A 21,571-nucleotide genomic window follows, 5' to 3' on the forward strand; every position below is an offset into this window, starting at 1 on the left:
TAGTAGATGTTGGTCGATAGCCTATCCCCAGAAATGGAGACAGAGAAGTCGAGGAAGGGAAGAGTCAGAGATGGACCATGTGAAGGTGAGGGAAGGGTGGAAATTGGAAGCAAAGTGAATGAAATGTTCTAGTTCAGGGCGAGAGCAGGAAACAGTACCAATACAGTCATCAATGTACAGGAAAAAGAGGTGAGGGAGGGGACCTGAGTAGGACTGGAACAAAGCTAGCATACAGGTACAGCAAGCAATAAGGAAGGCAAATGGCATGTTGGCCTTTATTGCAAAGGGGTTGGATTATAAGAGTAAGGAAGTCTTGCTACAATTGTACAGGGCCTTGGTGAGACCACACCTGGAGTACTGGGCACAGTTTTGGTCTCCTTATCTAAGGAAGGATATACTTGCCTTGGAGGCGGTGCAACGAAGGTTCACTAGATTGATTCCTGGGATGAGAGGGCTGTCCTATGATGAGAGATTGTGTAGAATGGGCCGATACTCTCTGGAGTTTAGAAGAATGAGAGGTGATCTCATTGAAACATACAAGATTCTGAAGGGGATTGACAGGGTAGATGCTGAGAGGTTGTTTCCCCTGGCTGGAGTGTCTAGAACTAGGGGGCATCGTCTCAGGATAAGGGGTCGGCCATTTAAGACTGAGATGAGGAGGAATTTCTTCACTCAGAGGGTTGTGAATCTTTGGAATTCTCTGCCCCAGAGGGCTGTGAATGCTGAGTCTTTGAGTATATTCAAGGCTGAGATCGATAGATTGTTGGACTCTAGGGGAATCAAGGGATATGGAGATCGGGCGGGAAAGTGGAGTTAAGGTCGATGATCAGCCATGATCTTATTGAATGGCGGAGCCATATGGCCTACTCCTCTTATTTCTTAAAGAATGATCCACATATCCCACGAAAAGGCAGGCACAGCTAGGGCTCATGCGGTTCCCATAGCAACACCTTTAATTTGGAGAAAGTGAGTGGAGTCAAAGGAGAAGTTGTTCAATGTGAGAACAAGTTCAGCCAGGCGGAGGAGGGTGGTGGTGGATGGGGACTGGTGGGGCCTCTGTTCAAGGAAGAAGCGGAGCGCCCTCAGGCCGTCCTGGTGGGGGATGGAGGTGTAGAGGGATTGGACATCCATGGTGAAAAGGAGACGGTTGGGGCCAGGAAACTGGAAACTGTTAAAGTGACGAAGGGCGTCGGAAGAGTCGTGAATGTAGGTGGGAAGAGACTGGACAAGGGGAGAAAAAAAGAGTCGAGATAGGAAGAAATCAGTTCCGTGGGACAAGAACAGGTTGAAATGATGGGTCTACCAGGGCAGCCCTGTTTGTGGATCTTGGGAAGGAGGTAGAAGCGGGCTGTGCAGGGTTGGGGGTCTATGAGGTTGACAGTCATGGAGGGAAGATCTCCAGAGGAGACGAGGTCAGTGACAGTTCTGGAAACAATGGCTTGATGTGGTAGTGGGGTCATGGTCCAGGGGGTGGTAGGAAGAGGTGTCAGGAGTGTTGGTGTTCAGCCTCCGTCTCCATTTCTCTGCTCCCCTCACTCACTCCAACCTACCTCCCTCTGAACTTGCAGCACTCCATTCTCTTAGATCCAACCCTGACATTGTCATTAAACCCGCTGACAAGGGTGGTGCTGTTGTTGTTTGGCGTACTGACCTCTACCTAGCGGAAGCTGAACGCCAACTCTCCGACACCTCCTCCTACCTCCACCTGGACCATGACCCCACTACCGAACATCCAACCACCGTTTCCAAGACTGTCACTGACCTCATCTCCTCTGGAGATCTTCCCCCCGCTGCCACCAACCTCATAGTTCCCCAACCCCGCACAGCCCGCTTCTACCTCCTTCCCAAGATCCACAAACAGGACTGCCCTGGTAGACCCATCGTTTCAGCCTGTTCTTGCCCTACGGAACTTATCTCTTCCTATCTTGACTCTATCTTTTCTCCCCTTGTCCAGTCTCTTCCCACCTACATCCGCGACTCTTCGGACGCCCTCCGCCACTTTAACAGTTTCCAGTTTCCTGGCCCCAACCGCTTCCTTTTCACCATGGACGTACAATCCCTCTACACCTCCATCCCCCACCCGGATGGCCTGAGGGCGCTCCGCTTCTTCCTCGAACAGAGGCCCGACCAGTCCCCATCCACCACTACCCTCCTCCGCCTGGCTGAACTTGTTCTCACATTGAACAACTTCTCCTTTAACTCCACTCATTTCCTCCAAATCAAAGGTGTTGCCATGGGTAGCCGCATGGGTCCTAGCTATGCCTGCCTTTTCGTGGGCTATGTGGAACAATCTTTGTTCCAGTCCTACTCGGGTCCCCTCCCTCACCTCTTTTTCCGATACATTGATGACTGTATCGGTGCCGTTTCCTGCTCTCGCCCCGAACTTGACAATTTCATTCACTTTGCCTCCAATTTCCACCCTTCCCTCACCTTCACATGGTCCATCTCTGACTCTTCCCTTCCCTTCCTCGACTTCTCCGTCTCCATCTCTGGGGATAGGTTATCGACCAATATTTACTACAAGCCCACTGACTCCCACAGCTACCTGGACTACACTTCCTCCCACCCCGCTTCCTGTAAGGACTCTATGCCATTCTCCCAGTTTCTCCGCCTCCGCCGTATCTGCTCCGACGATGCCACCTTCCACACCAGTGCTTCAGACATGTCTTCCTTTTTCCGCAACCGAGGATTCCCCTCTACCGTGGTGGACACTGCCCTCGACCGTGTCAGTTCTATCTCCCGCACCTCTGCCCTCACCCCTGCCCCTCCCTCCCGGAACCACGATAGGGTTCCCCTTGTCCTCACCTTTCACCCCACCAGCCTCCACATTCAACGGATCATCCTCCGGCATTTCCGCTACCTCCAAAGTGATCCCACCACCAAACGTATCTTCCCCTCCCCTCCCCTTTCAGCATTCCGCAGGGACCGCTCTCTCCGAGACACCCTAGTCCACTCCTCCATCACCCCAAACAGCCCTTCCCCTTCGCCTGGCACCTTCCCGTGCAAGCGGAGGAGATGTAACACCTGCCCCTATACCTCCCCCCTCCCCACTGTCCAGGGCCCCAAACACCCCTTCCAGGTGAAACAGCGATTTACTTGTACTTCTCGCAATCTAGTATACTGTATTCGCTGCTCACGATGCAGTCTCCTCTACATTGGGGAGACCAAACGCAGATTGGGTGACCGCTTTGCGGAACACCTCCGTTCAGTCCGTAAGGGTGACCCCGAGCTTCCGGTCGCCTGTCATTTCAATTCACCGCTCCATTCCCACTCGGACCTCACCGTCCTTGGCCTCTTGTACTGTTCCACGGAAGCGCAACGTAAACTCGAGGAACAGCACCTCATCTTCCGATTAGGCACTCTGCAGCCTTCCGGTCTCAATATCGAGTTCAACAATTTCAGATCATAACCTCGGCCCCTATTTCATTTTTACTTATATTTTTCCACTCCTTTCCTCCCCCCCCACTTTCCTTTTGTTTCTCTCTCACACCTGGCAGCTATCTTTTGCCCTGCCAGTACACTTTACACCTAATCACAGCCTATTACCATCTCGTCTAGCTTCTAATCTCTTTTACTTCTTTTGGTTCTTTTATTCTTTTGTCCGATCGCAGCCCTGCCTTCGATCCAGTTCCTTTTCTCTCCAGTTTTGAAGAAGGGTCAAACCCGAAACGTCAACTCAAATTTCTCTCCACGGATGTTGCCTGACCTGCTGAGTTTTTCCAGCATTTTCTGTTGTAATTGAGGTATTTATTTGAGTTAGTTCAGGCTTGCTGTCAGTCCTGGCCCTGGTCCCGCCCCTTCCTGCACCTCATTGGCTGACACCGCTGTCAATCGACACCACGAGGGGGAAGGGAGAGTGATTGACAGGTGACGATTGCTAGAAGCGCCTGCCCGCGCTGTGATTGGTGCAGGGGAAGGCAAGTGGGCGTGTCCGGCCCCCGGGCCCACGTGGGGGAGTCAAAGGCTGGCTGGAACGCATGCGCAGCCCGCCTCGCACCGTTGGGAAGCTTTTCAAAATTTTTTTTGCGAAACAAATTGAAAACACTCATTAATTCCCCCAAACCTCCTCCCCTCTAAAGTGCGATTATTATTATTCTTGTTTTTCCTCATTTGTGTGGGGTGTCTTTTTTTTACCTTGCGGTGGCGTGCGCCGATCCAACCGACCCCTAGGCGTTGCGTGCTGGCGTCAGCGCGTAATCGGAGTGGGGTGATTGACGCGAGGGGCCCACCAATCAGGAGCGCGGAAAACGCTGGGAGGACCGGGCGGGCTGACGGTCCTCCAAGCAATGGCGACGCGGGAGAGAGGGGGGCGGGACCTCGGTGGGCTGCAGGTCGCTTTCCTGCTTTCATTGTCTGCAGGAGCTGTTAAAGGGAAGGGGAGGAGGGTGGAAAAAAACCCAGCTTGTGAGTGTTTATTCCTTTGCATTACCTTTATTGCAAGGCTATTCATTAACTGCATTCATTTAAAAATAAGTGAACCTTTTCTCTTTTTGACTTTTATCCAGAACAAAGAGCCCTGGTGCTGTGAACATTTTGGTGGGCAGCCACTTTTAAAGGGACAAAGACCAGCATTTTTCCTCCTCTCTCTCTCTTGTGAGTATTTGTGGTGGGTGAGAGGGGGGAAGGGGGGCGGGGTCAAAGGGGACTGCGGCCCCTTTTCAACAAAAACAATTGCATGGCCATTTAAAGGGGAATGGGTGCCCCCCAGGTATTTAAAGGGACAGTGCCTCTCTCTGTATCATGTAAGAGCAGGGAGGTTCTGCTTGAACTGTACAAAACCACCAGTTAGGCCACCGGCTAGAGTGCTGCGTGCAGATCTGCTCGCCCCATTGCAGGAAAGATGTGACTGCTCGAGACGGGAGATTTACAAAGATGTTGCCAGGACTAGAGAATTTCAGCTACAAGGAAAGATTGAATACATAGAAACACAGAAGATAATCTACATCCTGGGGTACTTAAGGAAGTGGCCCTAGAATTAGTAGATGCATTGCTGGTCATCTTCCAAAATTCGATAGACTCTGGAACAGTACCCATGGATTGGAGGGTAGCTAATGTTACCCCACTGTTCAAAAACGGTGGTAGAGAGAAAACGGGGAATTACAGACCGGTAAGTCTGACATCGGTAGTGGGGAAAATGCTAGAGTCCATTATAAAAGATGTAATAGCAGAGCACTTGGAAAACAGTGACCGGATCGGACAAAGTCAACATGGATTTACAAAAAGTAAATCGTGCTTGACTAATCTACTGGAATTTTTTGAGGATGTAACTGGTAAAATAGATAAGGGAGAACCAGTGGATGTGGTGTATTTGAACTTTCAAAAGGCTTTCGATAAGGTCCTGCATAAGAGATAGAAACATAGAAACATAGAAGATAGGAGCAGGAGTAGGCCATTCGGCCCCTCGAGACTGCTCCGCCATTCAGTGCAATCATGGCTGATCATCCAAGTTCAGTACCCGGTCCCTGCTTTCTCCCCATACCCCTTGATATCTTTAGCCTTAAGAAATATATCCAACTCCTTCTTGAATATATTTAATGAATTGGCCTCTACTGCCTTCTGTGGTAGAGAATTCCACAGGTTCACCACTCTCTGGGTGAAGAAATTCCTCCTCATTTCTGTCCTAAAAGGCCTACCCCTTATCCTTAGACTGTGACCCCTGGTTCTGGATTCCCCGACCATCGGGAACATCCTCCCTGCATCTAGTGTGTCCAGTCCTGCCAGAATTTTATAAGTTTCAATGAGATCCCCTCTCATTCTTCTAAACTCCAGCGATAACAAGTCAAATCGACCCAATCTCTCCTCATACGTAATTTCTGCCATCCCAGGTATCAGCCTGGTGAATCTTCGCTGGACACCTTCCATGGCAAGAACATCCTTCCTCAGATAAGGCGTCCAAAACTGCACACAATACTCAAGGTGTGGTCTCACCAAGGCCCTGTATAACTGCAGCAAGACATCCTTGCTCCTGTACTCAAACCGTCTCGCTATGAAGGCCAACATACCATTTGCCGTCTTAACCGCCTGCTGCACCTGCATGCTTACCTTCAACGACTTGTGCACACAAGGACACCCAGGTCTCATTGCACTTTCCCTTCTCCCAAGCTATTGCCATTCAGATAATAATCTGCCTTCCTGTTTTTGACACCAAAGTGGATAATGGCGGCTGCAGCACCCACAATTCCCCGCACCCCAGCAACCGCTCTATCCAACGCGCTGATTTCCCCGCTGAGAGTGCGCATGCTCCCCGGGGCCGCGGGCCATTCTGGGAGCCTGGCTCCTGTCCTTTGTCCCGAGTCGGACTCGGTGGAACCGGCTGAAGAAACCGGGAAGCAGCGGCTCAGATGGGGGAGGCGCTGCACCCTGGGTTTCCTGGTGCCGGGGCTCTGGCCGCAGGTCCGCCGGACCCGCTCTGATGAGGTAACAGAGAGGGTTGATGAGGGCAATGCGGTTAATGTGGTGCGTATGGATTTCCAAAAGGCGTTCGACAGCGTGTAAAGTTAAGGCACATGGGATTGGGGGCAATGTATTGACTTGGATAGAGAACTGGTTGGCAGACAGAAAGCAAAGAGTTGGAATAAACGGCTCTTTTCCCGAGTGGCAGGCAGTAACTAGTGGGGTACCGCAGGGATCGGTCCTTGGACCACAGCTATTCACAATATATATTAATGATCTGGACGAGGGAACTAGATGTAATCTCTCCAAGTTTGCAGATGACACAAAGCTGGGTGGGCGTGTGTGCTGTGAGGAGGATGCTGAGAAACTCCAGTATCATTTGGACAGGTTGGGTGATTGGGCAGAAGCATGGCAAATGCAATATAATGTGGATAAATGTGAGGTTATCCACTTTGGTGTCAAAAACAGGAAGGCAGATTATTATCTGAATGGCAATAGATTGGGAGAAGGGGAAGTGCAACGAGACCTGGGTGTCCCAGTGCACCAGTCGCTGAAGGTAAGCATGCAGGTGCAGCAGGCAGTTCAGAAGGCAAATGGTATGTTGGCCTTCGTAGCGAGTGTGTTTGAGTACAGGAACAAGGATGTCTTCCTGCAGTTGTACAGGGCCTTGGTGAGACCACATCTTGAGTATTGTGTGCAGTTTTGGTCGCCTTATCTGAGGAAGGATGTTCTTGCCATGGAAGGAGTGCAGCGAAGATTCACCAGGCTGATACCTGGCATGGCAGGAATGACGTATGAGGGGAGATTGGGTCGAATGGGCTTGTACTTGCTGGACTTTAGAAGAATGAGAGGGGATCTCATTGAAACTTATAAAACTCTAACAGGACTACACAGACTAGATGCAGGAAGGATGTTCCCGATGGTCAGGGAGTCCAGAACCAGGGGTCACAGTCTAAGGATAAGGGGTAAGCCATTTAGGACAGAGATGAGGAGGAATTTCTTCACCCAGAGAGTGGTGAACCTGTGGAATTCTCTGCCACAGAAGGCAGTAGAGGCCAACTCATTAAATATATTCAAGAAGGAGTTAGATACATTTCTTAAGGCTAAAGGGATCAAGGGATATGGGGAGAAGGCAGGGACAGGGTACTGAATTTGGATGATCAGCCATGATCTTGTTGAATGGCGGAGCAGGCTCAAGGGGCCGAATGGCCTACTCCTGCTCCTATCTTCTATGTTTCTATGTGTCTCCAGGTATTAAAGGGGCAGTGCCTCTCTCTCTCTATCATGTAAGAGCAGAGAAGGTCTGCTTGAACTGTACAAAAACACCAGTTAGGCCACCGCGTGCAGTTCTGGTCGTCCCCATTGCAGGAAAGATGTGACTGTGCTCCAGACGGGAGATTTACGAGGATGTTGCCAGGACTAGAGAATTTCAGCTTCAAGGAAAGATTGAACACATAGAAACATAGAAGATAGGAGCAGGAGTAGGCCATTCAGCCCCTCAAGCCTGCTCCGCCATTCAATGAGATCATGGCTGATCATCCAAACTCAGTACCCTGTCCCTGCCTTCTCCCCATACCCCTTGATCCCGTTAGCCTTAAGAAATATATCCAACTCCTTCTTGAATATATTTAATGAATTGGCCTCTACTGCCTTCTGTGGTAGAGAATTCCACAGGTTCACCAATCTCTGTGTGAAGAAATTCCTCCTCATTTCTGTCCTAAATGGCTTACCCCTTATCCTTAGACTGTGACCCCTGGTTCTGGACTCCCCGACCATCAGGAACATCCTTCCAGCATCTAGTCTGTCTAGTCCTGTTAGAATTTTATAAGTTTCAATGAGATCCCCTCTCATTCTTCTAAACTCCAGCGAGTATAAGCCCAATCAACCCAATCTCTCCTCATGCATCATTCCTGCCATGCCAGGTATCAGTCTGGTGAATCTTCACTGCACTCCCTCCATGGCAAGAACATCCTTCCTCAGATAAGGTGACCAAAACTGCATACAATACTCAAGATGTGGTCTCACCAAGGCCCTGTACAACTGCAGCAAGACATCCTTGTTCCTGTACTCAAACCCTCTCGCTCCGAAGGCCAACATACCATTTGCCTTCTTAACCGCCTGCTGCACCTGCATGCTTACCTTCAGTGACTGGTGCACAAAGACACCCAGGTCCCGTTCCACTTCCCCTTCTCCCAATCTATTGCCGTACAGATAATAACCTGCCTTCCTGTTTTTGCCACCAAATTGGATAACCTCACATTTATCCACATTATACTGCATCTGCCATGCATCTGCCCAATCACCCAACCTGTCGAAATCATACTGGAGTTTCTCGGCATCCTCCTCACAGCACACACGCCCACCCAACTTTGTGTCGTCTGCAAACTTGGAGATATTACATCTAGTTCCCTCGTCTAGATCATTAATATATATTGTGAATAGCTGGGGTCCTAGGACTGATCCCTGTGGTACCCCACTAGTCACTGCCTGCCTGTCAAGACGAGGCCCTTCGGCCCATCGTGTCTGCGCCAGCCATCAAGCCATGTCTATTCTAATCCTATTTTCCAGCACTTGCTCCGTAGCCTTGTATGCTATGGTGCTTCAAGTGCTCATCTAAATGCTTCTTGAATGTTGTGAGGGTTCCTGCCTCTACCACCCTTTCAGGCAGTGAGTTCCAGATTCCAACCACCCTCTGGGTGAAAATGTTTTTCCTCAAATCCCTCTAAACCTCCTGCCCCTTACCTTGAAACTATGCCCCCTGGTTATTGACCCCTCTACTAAGGGGAAAAGTTCCTTTCTATCTACCCTATCTATGCCCCTCATAATTTTGTACACCTCAATCAGGTCCCTCCTCAGCCTTCTCTGCTCCAAGGAAAATAATCCCAGCCTGTCCAGTCTCTCTTCATAGCTGAAGCGCTCCAGCCCAGGTAACTTCCTGGGATCATGACATTATATGGTTAGATAACATCAAGTGAAAATGAGGAGTTATTAGAATGCAATAGGACTGGTGTAGAACTGGTATTTACTTGTTTTGTTGAAGAAGTTTCGGGTTTCTGGTTAAAAGTAGTTTACTGGAAGTTTTAATTGATTTCTGATATGGTTATGGGACTTTGTATATTGTGGTGTTATTTAGTGTTAAAGCCTTCCTTAATGTACGAACGATCGAACAAACGAACGCTCAAGTGAACGCACGCATGCGGACACAAATAATACGCATGCATACACAATGGAACTAAAAAAAAAACTTCCTGGTGAATCTCCTCTGCACCCTCTCCAATGCAATCACATCCCTCCTATAGTGTGGCAACCAGAACTGCACACAGTATTCCAGCTGTGGCCTAACTAGCGTTTTGTACAGCTCCATCATAACCTCCCTGCTCTTATATTCTATGCCTCGGCTAATGAAGGCAAGTATCCCATATGCCTTTTTAACCACCTTATCTACTTATCCTGCTGCCTTCAGGGATCTATGTACATGCACACCAAGGTCCCTCTGATCCTCTGTCGTTCCTCGGATCCTACCATTCATTGTGTATTCCCTTGTCTTGTTAGTCCTCCAAAAATGCATCACCTCACACTTTTCAGGGTTAAATTCCATTTGCCACTGTTCTGCCCATCTGACCAACCCGTCTATATCGTCCTGTAGCCTGAAGCTTCCCTCCTCGCTATTTACCACTCCACCAATTTTTGTGTCATCTGTGAACTTACTGATCATACCTCCTACATTCATATCTAAATCATTAATGTGCACTACATACAGCAAGGGACCCAGCACCGATCCTTGCGGTACACCACTGGACACAGGCTTCCAGTCACAAAAACAACCTTCGACCATCACCCTCTGCCTCCTGCCACTAAGCCAATTTTGGATCCAATGTGCCAAGTTGCCCTGAATCCCATGGGCTCTTACCTTCTTGACCAGTCTCCCATGCTGGACTTTGTCAAAAGCCTTACTGAAGTCCATGTAGACTACATCAACTGCACTACCCTCATCCACACACCTAGTCACCCCCTCAAAATATTCATTCTGGAGCGCAGGGGCGTGTGGGGATTGCAGCCGCCATTACTGTTGATCCTTTCAACCAACCTGTGCAGCAGCTGGGGCCTGAAAATCAGCTTCACTGCCCCTGGGCTGGGAAAGGGTGACATGAGGCAACATTCTCCCTCTTACCCCTTTCTCAACTCCTTTCACAGGGTTTTAGAAGTGGAGCATTTACAGATAGGAAGCTCAGACCAAACATCACCTCAAGATCAGGCAGTGTCGCTCGATTCATCAGGACCTGAATATCATCAGCCTTTGTACATGGAAGGAGAGAGCAGCAATCGCAGCGCGGAGAAACCGCACACGTGTTCAGTGTGTGGAAAGGGATTTGTTTATCCAGCTCACCTGCGGACACACCAGCTTGTTCACTCTGATGCGAGACCATTTAAATGTCCTGACTGTGGGAAGAGCTTTAAACGTTCTGGCGATCTGAAGGGACACCAGCGAGCTCACACTGATGAGAGGCGGTTTACTTGTTCCGACTGTGGGAAAGGCTTTAAAAGCTCTGGGGATCTGACCACACACCAGCGAGCTCACACTGGGGAGAGGCCATTCACCTGCTTTGTGTGTGGGAAGGGATTCGGTCTGTCATCCACCCTACTGACACACCAGCTTGTTCACACTGATGAGAGACCGTTTAAATGTTCTGACTGTGGGAAGAGCTTTAAAAGCTTCCCGGGGCTAAAGCGACACCAGCGCCTCCACACTGGAGAGAGGCCATTCACCTGCTCTGTGTGTGGAAAGGGATTCGCTCGGTCCTCCAACCTGCTGAAACACCAGCGAGTTCACACTGGGGAGAGGGTGTTCACCTGCTCTGTGTGTGGGAAGGGATTCGCTCTCTCGTCCCCCCTGCTGGTACATCAGCAAATTCACATGGATCACAGAAATCACAGAAACCTCACAGTGCAGATAGAGGCCATTTCGGCCCATCGAGCCTGCACCGACACATATCCCACCCGCTCCCCGTAACCCCTACACCAACACATCTCCCACCCTATCCCCGTAACCCCACGTATTTAATCCCCCTAACACTAAGGGTCAATTTTTATCATGGCCAATCAACCTAACCCTGCACATCTTTGGACTGTGGGAGGAAACCGGAGCACCCGGAGAAAACCCACGCAAACACGGGGAGAATGTGCAAACTCCACACAGACAGTCACCCGAGGCCGGATTCGAACCCGGGTCCCTGGCGCTGTGAGGCAACAGTGCTAACCACTATGCCACCGTGCTGCCCGTTTAATGGATGAGAGACCGTTTAAATGTTCGGAGTGTGGGAAGAGCTTCAAAATCTCCAATTACCTGAAGAGACACCAGTGCCTACACACTGGGGAGAGCCCGTTCACCTGCCCTGTGTGTGGGAAGGGATTCACTCAGTTATCCGCTCTAATGATACACCAGCGAGTTCACACTGGGGAGAGGCCGTTCACCTGCTCCGTGTGTGGGAAGGGATTCTCTCAGTCATGCAACCTGCGTGCACACCAGCGAGTTCACACTGGAGAGCGGCCGTTCGCCTGCTCTCTGTGTGGGAAGGGATTCATTCGGTCATCCCACCTGCTGACACACCAGCGAGCTCACACTGGGGAGCGGCCGTTCAACTGCTCTGTGTGTGGGAAGGGATTCAGTCGGTTGTGCAACCTGCTGACACACCATCGAGTTCACACCGATGAGAGACCGTTTAAATGCTCGGAGTGTGCGAAGGGCTTTAAAAGGACCAGTAACCTGCTGAGACACCAGCGAGTTCACACTGCTCTGTAGTGGGGGAGTGGGACCCTCTCCCCCGCATTATATTAAATATATTGGTTTAGATATTAAGCAAAGTGGGTCTGCTCTAACTTTAAATCAACTGTCCTATTTAGAGAGTGTTACTCCAATCCCGGTTAATGGTATTGGGTCATCACAGAAAGGTGATGTTATATCTAAAGAAGAGGCAGAGCTATTGCGAAACTTGATTGGTCAGTTGAACTGGTTGTGCACTCAGACTGGACCAGAGGCCAGTTTTGATGTGTTGAGTTAAGTACTTCAATGGAACACCCCACAGTAGAGAATGTTTTAACAGCAAATTAAACATTACCAAAATTAAATCTGGATAAATCCGCACTTAAGTTCCCATCCTTAGGCGACCCAGTGACCATGAAGCGAGTTATCTTTAGCGATGCTTCACAGGCTGATCGTCCTGATGGCTATTCCACTGCAGCTGGTTTCATCGTCTTTCTTCTGGGCGAGAATGGGAAATGTTGTCCTTTAGCTTGGGACGCTAAGAAAATAAAAAGGGTTGTTCAAAGTGCTCTGACTGCTGAACCTTATCTGAGGAAGGACGTTCTTGCCATGGAAGGAGTGCAGCGAAGATTCACCAGACTGATACCTGGGATGGCAGGAATGACGTATGAGGAGAGATTGGGTCGATTGGGCTTATACTCGCTGGAGTTTAGAAGAATGAAAGGGGATCTCATTGAAACTTATAAAATTCTAACAGGACTAGACAGACTAGATGCAGGAAGGATGTTCCCGATGGTCGGGGAGTCCAGAACCAGGGGTCACAGTCTAAGGATAAGGGGTAAGCCATTTAGGACAGAGATGAGGAGGAATTTCTTCACCCAGAGAGTGGTGAGCCTGTGGAATTCTCTACCACACAAGGCAGTTGAGGCCAATTCATTAAATATATTCAAGAAGGAGTTAGATATATTTCTTAAGGCTAAAGGGATATGGGGAGAAGGCAGGGACAGGGTACTGAGTTTGGATGATCAGCCATGATTGCATTGAATGGCGGAGCAGGCTCGAGGGGCCGAATGGCCTCCTCCTGCTCCTATCTTCTATGTTTCTATGAAACACTGTCTCTTGTGGAGACAGTGGATACGGGATTGTATTTGGACATCCTGTACAGTGAAGAAATTCTGCAAGACTAGGCTCTGGTGTTCTACCCTTCTCCACCCAGCTATCCGACTTTTACATGGACGAGGGTTTAATGCAGGAACCGCGGCAGCTAATCTGCGCACAGCAAGCTCCCAGTAATAGCAATGTGATAATGACCAGATAATCTGTATTGCTGATGTTGTTTGGGGGATAAATATTGGCCCCAGGACACAGGGGAGAACTCCCCCCTCCACTTTTTTACTTTATTTTTTTCTGCCATTCCAGTTTCACCTCCTCTATTGTGACGGGCAGGTATGCGCTGGGATACAGCTGCACAATCATAGCAAGATTAGGGCTCATGGGGTTGGGGGTAATATAGTAGCATGGATAGAGGATTGGTTAACGGGCAGAAAACAGAGCGTAGGGATAAACGGATCTCTTTCAGGTTGGCAGGCTGTAACTAGTGGGGTGCTGCAAGGATCAGTGTTGGGGCCTCAGCTATTTACAATCTATATTAATGACCTAGATGAAGGGACCGAGTGTCATGTATCCAAGTTTGCTGACGATACAAAGCTAGGTGTGACAGTAAGCTGTGAGGAGAACACAGAGAGTCTGCAAAGGGATATCGATAGACTAAGTGAGTGGGCAGTAAGGTGGCAGATGGAGTATAATGTAGGGAAATGTGAGGTTATTCACTTTGGTAGGAAGAATAGAAAAACAGAATATTTTTTAAATGGTGAGAAACTTTCAAATGTTGGTGTTTAGAGAGATTTGGGTGTCCACGTGCAAGAAACACAGAAAGCTAGCATGCAGGTACAGCAAGCAATAAGGAAGGCAAATGGCATGTTGGCCTTTATTGCAAAGGGGTTGGAGTATAAGAGTAAGGAAGTCTTGCTACAATTGCACAGGGCCTTGGTGAGACCACACCTGGAGTACTGTGCACAGTTTTGGTCTCCTTATCTAAGGAAGGATATACTTGCCTTGGAGGCGGTGCAACGAAGGTTCACTAGATTGATTCCTGGGATGAGAGGGCTGTCCTGTGATGAGAGATTGTGTAGAATAGGCCGATACTCTCTGTAGTTTAGAAGAATGAGAGGTGATCTCATTGAAACATACAAGATTCTGAAGGAGATTGACAGGGTAGATGCTGAGAGGTTATTTCCCATGGCTGGAGTGTCTAGAACTAGGGGTCATAGTCTCAGGATAAGGGGTCGGCCATTTAAGACTGAGATGAGGAGGAATTTCTTCACTCAGAGGGTTGTGAATCTTTGGAATTCTCTGCCCCAGAGGGCTGTGAATGTTGAGTCTTTGAGTATATTCAAGGATGAGATCGATAGATTTTTGGACTCTAGGGGAATCAAGGGATATGGAGATCGGGCGGGAAAGTGTAGTTGAGGTCGACGATCAGCCATGATCTTATTGAATGGCGGAGCAGGCTCGAGGGGCCGTATGGCCCACTCCTGCTCCTATTTCCTATGTTCTTATGATGAATGTCAGGTGAATTCTTCAAGGGAGAACCAGACCAAATACAATAAGTTGAGAGAGGCAGTGAAGATGAAAATAAGATTGGCAAAGAGCGAATGAGAGTGGAATAGTGATTAACATAAAAGGGAACCCAAAAATCTTCTACCGGCATGTAAACAGTAAGCGGGTAGTAAGAGGCGGGGTGAGGCCTATTAGGGACAAAGAAGGTGATATATGCTTAGAGGCGCAGGGCAAGGCTAGAATACTCAATGAGTACTTTGTATCGGTGTTTACTAAGGAGGTGGATGCTGACAAAATATCGGTAGAAGTGGAAAAGGTAGAAGCAATGGAAGGGGTGAAAATTGATAGACAGGATGTACTAGAAAGCCTGGGTATGCTCAGAGTGGGTAAGTCACCTGGTCCAGATGGCTTGCATCCCAGGTTGCTCAGGGAATTGGGGGAGGAGATAGCGGAAGGGCTTGCCATAATTTTTCAATCTTTGCTAGATGCAGGAGAGGTGCTTGAGGACAGGAAAGTGGCAAATGTGACACTATTGTTCAAGAAAGGGTGTAAGGACAATCCTAGGAACTACAGGCCGGTCAGTTTAACATCAGTGGTGGGTAAAGTTTTAGAAAAAATAATCAAGGAAAAAATTAATAGGCACTTGGAGAGGTTTAAGCTAATTAAGGAGAGCCAACACGGATTTGTAAAAGGCAGATCGAGTTTGACTAATTTAATTTTTTGATGAAGTAACAGGGAGGATTGATGAAGGGAATGCAATGGATGTTGTTCTGGACCGATGGATATTTTTACATGCAATAGCACCCTCTGGTGGCGGTTATTGTGTTAACAGTTTGTAAGCTGGAAAGGTCATCTGTTTCTTCCTGTGAGAGGTCATTTGACCTTCTTACCTTTCTTCCTGTTGACCCCAGGAAGCAGTTTTACCAGGAAGAACCTGACTTGAGTAATGGAGAATTCCATGAGAGGCTCCACTTACAATCTAGTGTAATCTGACTTCATATGTTAGGCTAAACGCAATATCTGTGAGTATCTTTAGTCCTTAGCATAATAGCAATGTTGTCAGAGTAATATTTTGATAATACTATGTTTGTAAAAGGTTAATATTTAATAGTTACAGAAGTTAGTTCAAATGTTAGTTAGTTATACAATTAGTCTATTCTACTGTTGTAAATAAGTTTATATCTTGTGTAATATCGAATGTGTAGTACTCAGTTTATGTACAAAACATACTTTGTCTTTGTTTACAGTTTCACAAATTTGTTCAAGTAAAGCTTCAAACAACGAAATGGCTTCACGAGGAATTATTATGAATGAGTGTTTAACTTGCTGGATAGCTAGAAAGGAGCACGTCTAGCGCGGCCAGTACAGATGTTGTCTACATGGATTATTGGAAGGCGTTTGACAAAGTAACACATAGAATGCTGGTTAACAAAATTGAGACTCATGGAATAGGTGGGTCAGTGGCAGCTTGGATAAGGAATTGGCTTAAGGACAGAAAACAGCGAGTTGTGGTAAATGGCTGTTTTTAGACTGGAGGATGGTAGGCAGTGGTGTTCCCCAAGGGTCAGTGTTGGGGTCACTGCTTTTTTTGATAAATATAAATGACCTTGACATTGGAATACAGAGTAGAATTTCTAAATTAGCCGATGACACCAAACTTGGGGGTGTGGCAAACAGTGAGGATGATACCAATCGGCTGCAACAGGACATAGAAAGGCTAGCAGAATGGGCAGACAGGTGGCAGATGCAATTTAATACAGAGAAGTGTGAGGTGATGCATTTTGGCAGAAGGAACAGGGAGAGGCAATATACACTTAATGGCACAGTTTTAAAGAGTGTGCAGGGACAGAGGGACCTGGGAGTTAATCTGCATAGGGCCCTGAAGGTGGCAGGACATATTGAGAGACTGGTTAGCAAAGTGTTGTAGAGTGTATTAACTGACACTCGACGCGAGGTTTCAGATCGATATTCAAGTTGTCTTTATTACACTGGCTGGGAGCCAGTCTCTCACCAACAGACTTCTCCAACTTATTACAGTGTATACTATAGATATGTGAAGAGAAAAAGATTGGTGAAGTCAAGCATAGGTCCCTTGCAGTCAGAATCAGGGGAATTTATAATGGGGAACAAAGAAATGGCAGACCAATTAAATACATACTTTGGTTCTGTCTTCACAAAGGAGGAAACAAATAACTTCCCAGAGATGTCGGGCAACGTAGGGTCTAATGAGAGGGAGGAACTGAATGAAATCAGTATTTGTAGGGAAATGGTTTTAGGGAAATTGACGAGATTGAAGGCCGATAAATCCCCAGGGCTTGATAATCTACATCCTAGGGTACTTAAGGAAGTGGCCCTAGAAATAGTAGATGCATTGCTGATCATCTTCCAAAATTCGATAGACTCTGGAACAGTTCCCATGGATTGGAGGGTAGCTAATGTTACCCCACTATTCAAAAAAGGTGGTAGAGAGAAAACGGGGAATTATAGACCGGTATGCATGACATCAGTAGTGGGGGAAAATGCTAGAGTCCATTATAAAAGATGTAATAGCAGAGAACTTGGAAAACAGTGACAGGATCGGACAAAGTCAACATGGATTTACAAAAGGTAAATCATGCTTGACTAACCTACTGGAATTTTTTGAGGATGTAACTGGTAGAATAGATAAGGGAAAACCAGTGGATGTGCTGTATTTGGACTTTCAGAAGGCTTTCAATAAGGTCCCGCATAAGAGACTAGCGTGCAAAGTTAAAGCACATGGGATTGGGAGTAAGTTACTGACTTGGATAGTGAAATGAAGAGTAGATTGCCTTTCAAAAGCTAGGCTTTATTAACCTTAAAAAACCAGCAGTACATATTAAACACCCAGTCTCCACCAAACTGTGGAGAACTGAATTTAAGATGGCCACCACCGGTCACATGACATCAGCTAACCAATAAGTTTACAGCATATATCTCAAGGCAGGAAAACAGGCAACCAATTACAATGCTTCTTATAAAACAAGAATAATCACCACATTCACCCCTCCTTTTAAAATATACTTCAACCTAGGCAGCCTTTTCAGTTTACAATTAGTTATTTATGACTAGAACAATACATGTATCATGCCTTCAACAATTTTAAAATTCTACTATTAAATTATTTTAAAAGTCCATTTTTAATCGGTCGACCGGATATCTTGTTCGTGTCGACCTTCTTAGCCTTGGTGGAGTTCCTTGCCCTCCCACACCAGGAGACACAGAAATATCTTCTGCAGGGAGGCTATCAATATCCCGATTATCAACGGTATCCGGATTGGAAGTCCCATTAGAAGGTAAACTGGGAGGGTCATGAACATCCATCGGCGGCAGACTAAGAGAATTGTAAGTGTCTGCAATAGGATTGGAAATATTCGTAGTATCTGTGACGACATCAACATTATCTAAATTATGGCTATTGTTAATGTCCTCAGAAGAGGGCTGGCCACCACAAGGAGCTAAGGCCTAGAAATTCACTTGCGTTTGCGCCCAAATAGGGGCGAAAGAGTGGGTTGCGCCGGAAGTTGCGTCGCGCCCGAAATTAGGTGGGCCTTAACATCGGCGTTAGCCGGTAGCGCTGCGCCGGCACCGATGACGTCATCGGTGTGCGCAGTGCCCCGGTACCGCCCGAAACCACGCCGATCCCCATCTTCAGTAGCGGCCGCCTCTTCCGTGGCGGCCGCTAACAACATCGGGAGACCGGGTCCTTACTGCAGCCTTAGCGGTGCGCTTTGAGGTGGAGGTGCGGCCGGCCGCTTTTTCGGCAGCCGCCTGCCCGCACCTCCTTCCCCGGCCTCCTCCACCCCCCCCCTGCGGCATTGCCGGCTGGTTTCCGTGGAGCCCGGCACTTCTCCGTTGTGCCGGGCTCTTTTGCCGGCACTTGCAATCGGGGCTCCGGCCGTTGCAGGCACCTCCCCCTTAAGAGAAGGGGGAGGCCTGCAGTACAGCAGCCTGCCGCACCGCATCGGGTGGTGCAGCGGGACCGGGAGCGCTGAAATTCACTTTCAGCGCCCCAAGCGGGGCGGACACACCCTGTACCAGCGCCCGGTTCCGCTTTGGGGCACTGAAAGTGAATATGGGGCGGGCACAACTGGCTCCGCGGCGGGCGCAAACGTGCTGGCGGGGCTATACCCAATTTCTAGGCCTAAGTCTTTAACTGAAACCGTACTTTCTTTCCCATCTTGGAATCGAATGTGAGCATATTGGGAATTTGCCTCCAATAGCTCCACCTCCTCCACTAAAAGATCATACTTTGACAGTCTAACATGGCGTCGGAGCAGCACAGGTCCCTGCATAGTAAGCCATGAAGGTACCGAATATCCCGTAGTGGATCTCCGTGGATAGTTGAAGAGCCTTTCATGGGGAGTCACATTAGTAGCCATTGAAAGCAATGATCTAATGGAATGCAGGGCATCAGGCAGTACCATTTCCCACTGTGTATTCTTAAGGTTCCGGGATGTCAAAGCCAACATAACTGCCTTCCAGATCACCCCATTGTATCGTTCGCACTGTCCATTACCCTGGGGATTATATGGGGTAGTTCTGCTAGTAGAAATTCCTCGACTCTGGAGGTATTCCTTCAACTGGGAAGACATAAAAGAACTTCCCTGATCCGAATGGATATACGCAGGCATCCCAAAGATGACAAAAAGTTGAGTCAGACATTTGATAACTGTAGCAGCTGATACATCTGCACAAGGAAAAGCAAAAGGGAACCTTGAAAACTCATCCACAACAGTAAATATATATCGATTCTGAGTCGTTGAAGGAAGAGGCCCCTTAAAATCAACGCTCAGACGTTCAAAGGGAAAAGTAGCCTTTATAAGATGAGCTCGTTGAGGCTTAAAGAAATTACACCGGGCGCAGACAGAGCATGACGAAGTCATCCGCTTGACGTCTTCAACTGAAAAGGGCAAATTCTTACTGCGTACGAAGTGTATCATCCTCGTAACATCAGGATGGCACAAAGCATTATGAAGATTGATAAGCGTATCTCCGTGATTCACAGAACAATAAGCCCTCAACAGCGCATCAGCGGCAACATTATCCTTCCCCGGACGATAAACTATATCAAAATGGTAGCATGCCAACTCAATCCTCCACCTCATTATTTTATCATTCTTAATCTTTCCAAAATGTTTGACATCAAACATTAAGGACACAGATTTTTGGTCAGTTACTAACATAAAATGTCGCCCAGATAAATAATGTCTCCATTTACGCAGTGCTTCTACTATTGCGTACGCCTCTTTCTCTATTGATGAATGTCTCTTCTCACTATTGTTCAGAGTACGTGAGAAAAAGGCCACAGGTCTTCCATTTTGGTTCAGGGTAGCCCCAATTGCAAAATCGGAAGCATCCATCTCAATCACAAAGGGAACCTGCTCATCAATAGAATGCACAACTGCTCCAAGGATATCCTTTTTAAGATTATCAAAACACATCCTGGCCTCCCATGATAGAGGATATGTCGTAACCCGAATAAGGGGCCGGATCTTCTGCGAGAAGTTTGCAATCCAATTAGAATAATAAGAAAACAGTCCAACAACTCGTTGCAAAGCCTTAGAATTAGTAGGGCAAGGTAAATCAATCAGTGGTCGCAGCCGTTCTGGATCTGGTTTAATCTTGTTTCCCGAGATAATATACCCCAGTAAATTTACCTCGGTGGTCGAAAAGATACACTTCTCTTTATTGAAAGTTAAGCCAACTTTTCCGCAGCTTGAAGGAATCTTTCTAAATTAAAATCATGCTCCACCCTTGATTTGCCACACACCGTGATGTCATCTAAATATGAAAAGGTGTCAGAGAGAGAGTTATCACTTATAAAAGCATCCATTGCCCGTTGAAAACAGGCGACCCCGTTAGTAACACTGAATGGTACACAGCAAAACTGGTACAGCTTTCCACCAGCTTCAAAGGCCGTATATGGTTGGTCCCTCTTAATGATAGGAATCTGATGATAAGCACTCTTTAGGTCAATAGTGCTAAAAACCTTATATTGAGATACTTTATTGATAAGCTCATCAATCTTAGGCAGGGGGTACGCATCTAATAGAGTATACCTGTTAATAGTTTGAGAGTAGTCTATCACCATTCGCTTCTTATGTCTCTCATTAGTGGTGACAACTACCTGTGCCCGCCAGGGCGAAAAACTAGGTTCAATGATTCCTTCCGATAAAAGACGTTGAACTTCAGAATTAATAAATTCTTTATCCTGACTGCTATACCTTCTTGACTTGGTAGCAATTGGCTTACAGTCCGGCATCAAATTGGAAAAAAGTGATAATGGAGAAATGGATAAAGAAGTTAATCCACAAATAGACAAAGGTGGCTTAGTTCCTCCGAAAGAAAGACAGAGAGACTCATGTAATTGAAGCACATCATGACCAATCAAAATATCCGCACAGAGATTAGGCAGAACAGATAGGTGTATATCAGTATACGTATTACCTAGGAGAATTAATTTCACAAGGCAACAACCAGCTACTTGTGAGGTGAGCGTCGTCTGAGCCATACACACCTGATAGGAAACAGGCGAAATTTTCAAACGCTTCTCCCTCACAAACTGAAGACTTATAAAGCTCTCAGTACTGCCTGTATCTATAAGGGCCTTCACTTCTAACCCATTAACTTGGGCCATAACTATAGCTTTGTTTAGGCCATGGGCAAAGGCGGCAGAAACTGATGCAATAAACGCCCTATCTAAAGGCTGAATGGTCGCAGAGGAGGCAACCGATTTGCAAACACGTGCGTAATGACCTCCCTTGCCGCATTTACTAC

The 21,571-nt window shown here is 47.5% G+C and overlaps 1 protein-coding gene and 1 pseudogene across 1 annotated transcript in view; one reads left to right on the top strand and one right to left on the bottom strand.

Moving 5' to 3' along the window:
* LOC147083940 (uncharacterized) overlaps window positions 1-12,193 on the top strand; it is a 37,136-nt gene extending 24,943 nt beyond the window's left edge. Inside the window, exon 3 of the mRNA XM_085980015.1 lies at window positions 12,109-12,193. Within this exon, the coding sequence (XP_085836141.1) occupies window positions 12,109-12,193 (85 nt within the window). The remainder of the gene's footprint in view (window positions 1-12,108) is intronic.
* LOC147083937 (uncharacterized) overlaps window positions 1-21,571 on the bottom strand; it is a 455,464-nt pseudogene that overhangs the window by 371,542 nt on the left and 62,351 nt on the right.

Source organism: Somniosus microcephalus, unplaced genomic scaffold (genome assembly GCF_052327205.1).
Source record: "Somniosus microcephalus isolate GS21.2 unplaced genomic scaffold, FLI_Smic_1.0 scaffold13, whole genome shotgun sequence".
In the NCBI taxonomy this organism is placed as follows: domain Eukaryota; kingdom Metazoa; phylum Chordata; class Chondrichthyes; order Squaliformes; family Somniosidae; genus Somniosus; species Somniosus microcephalus.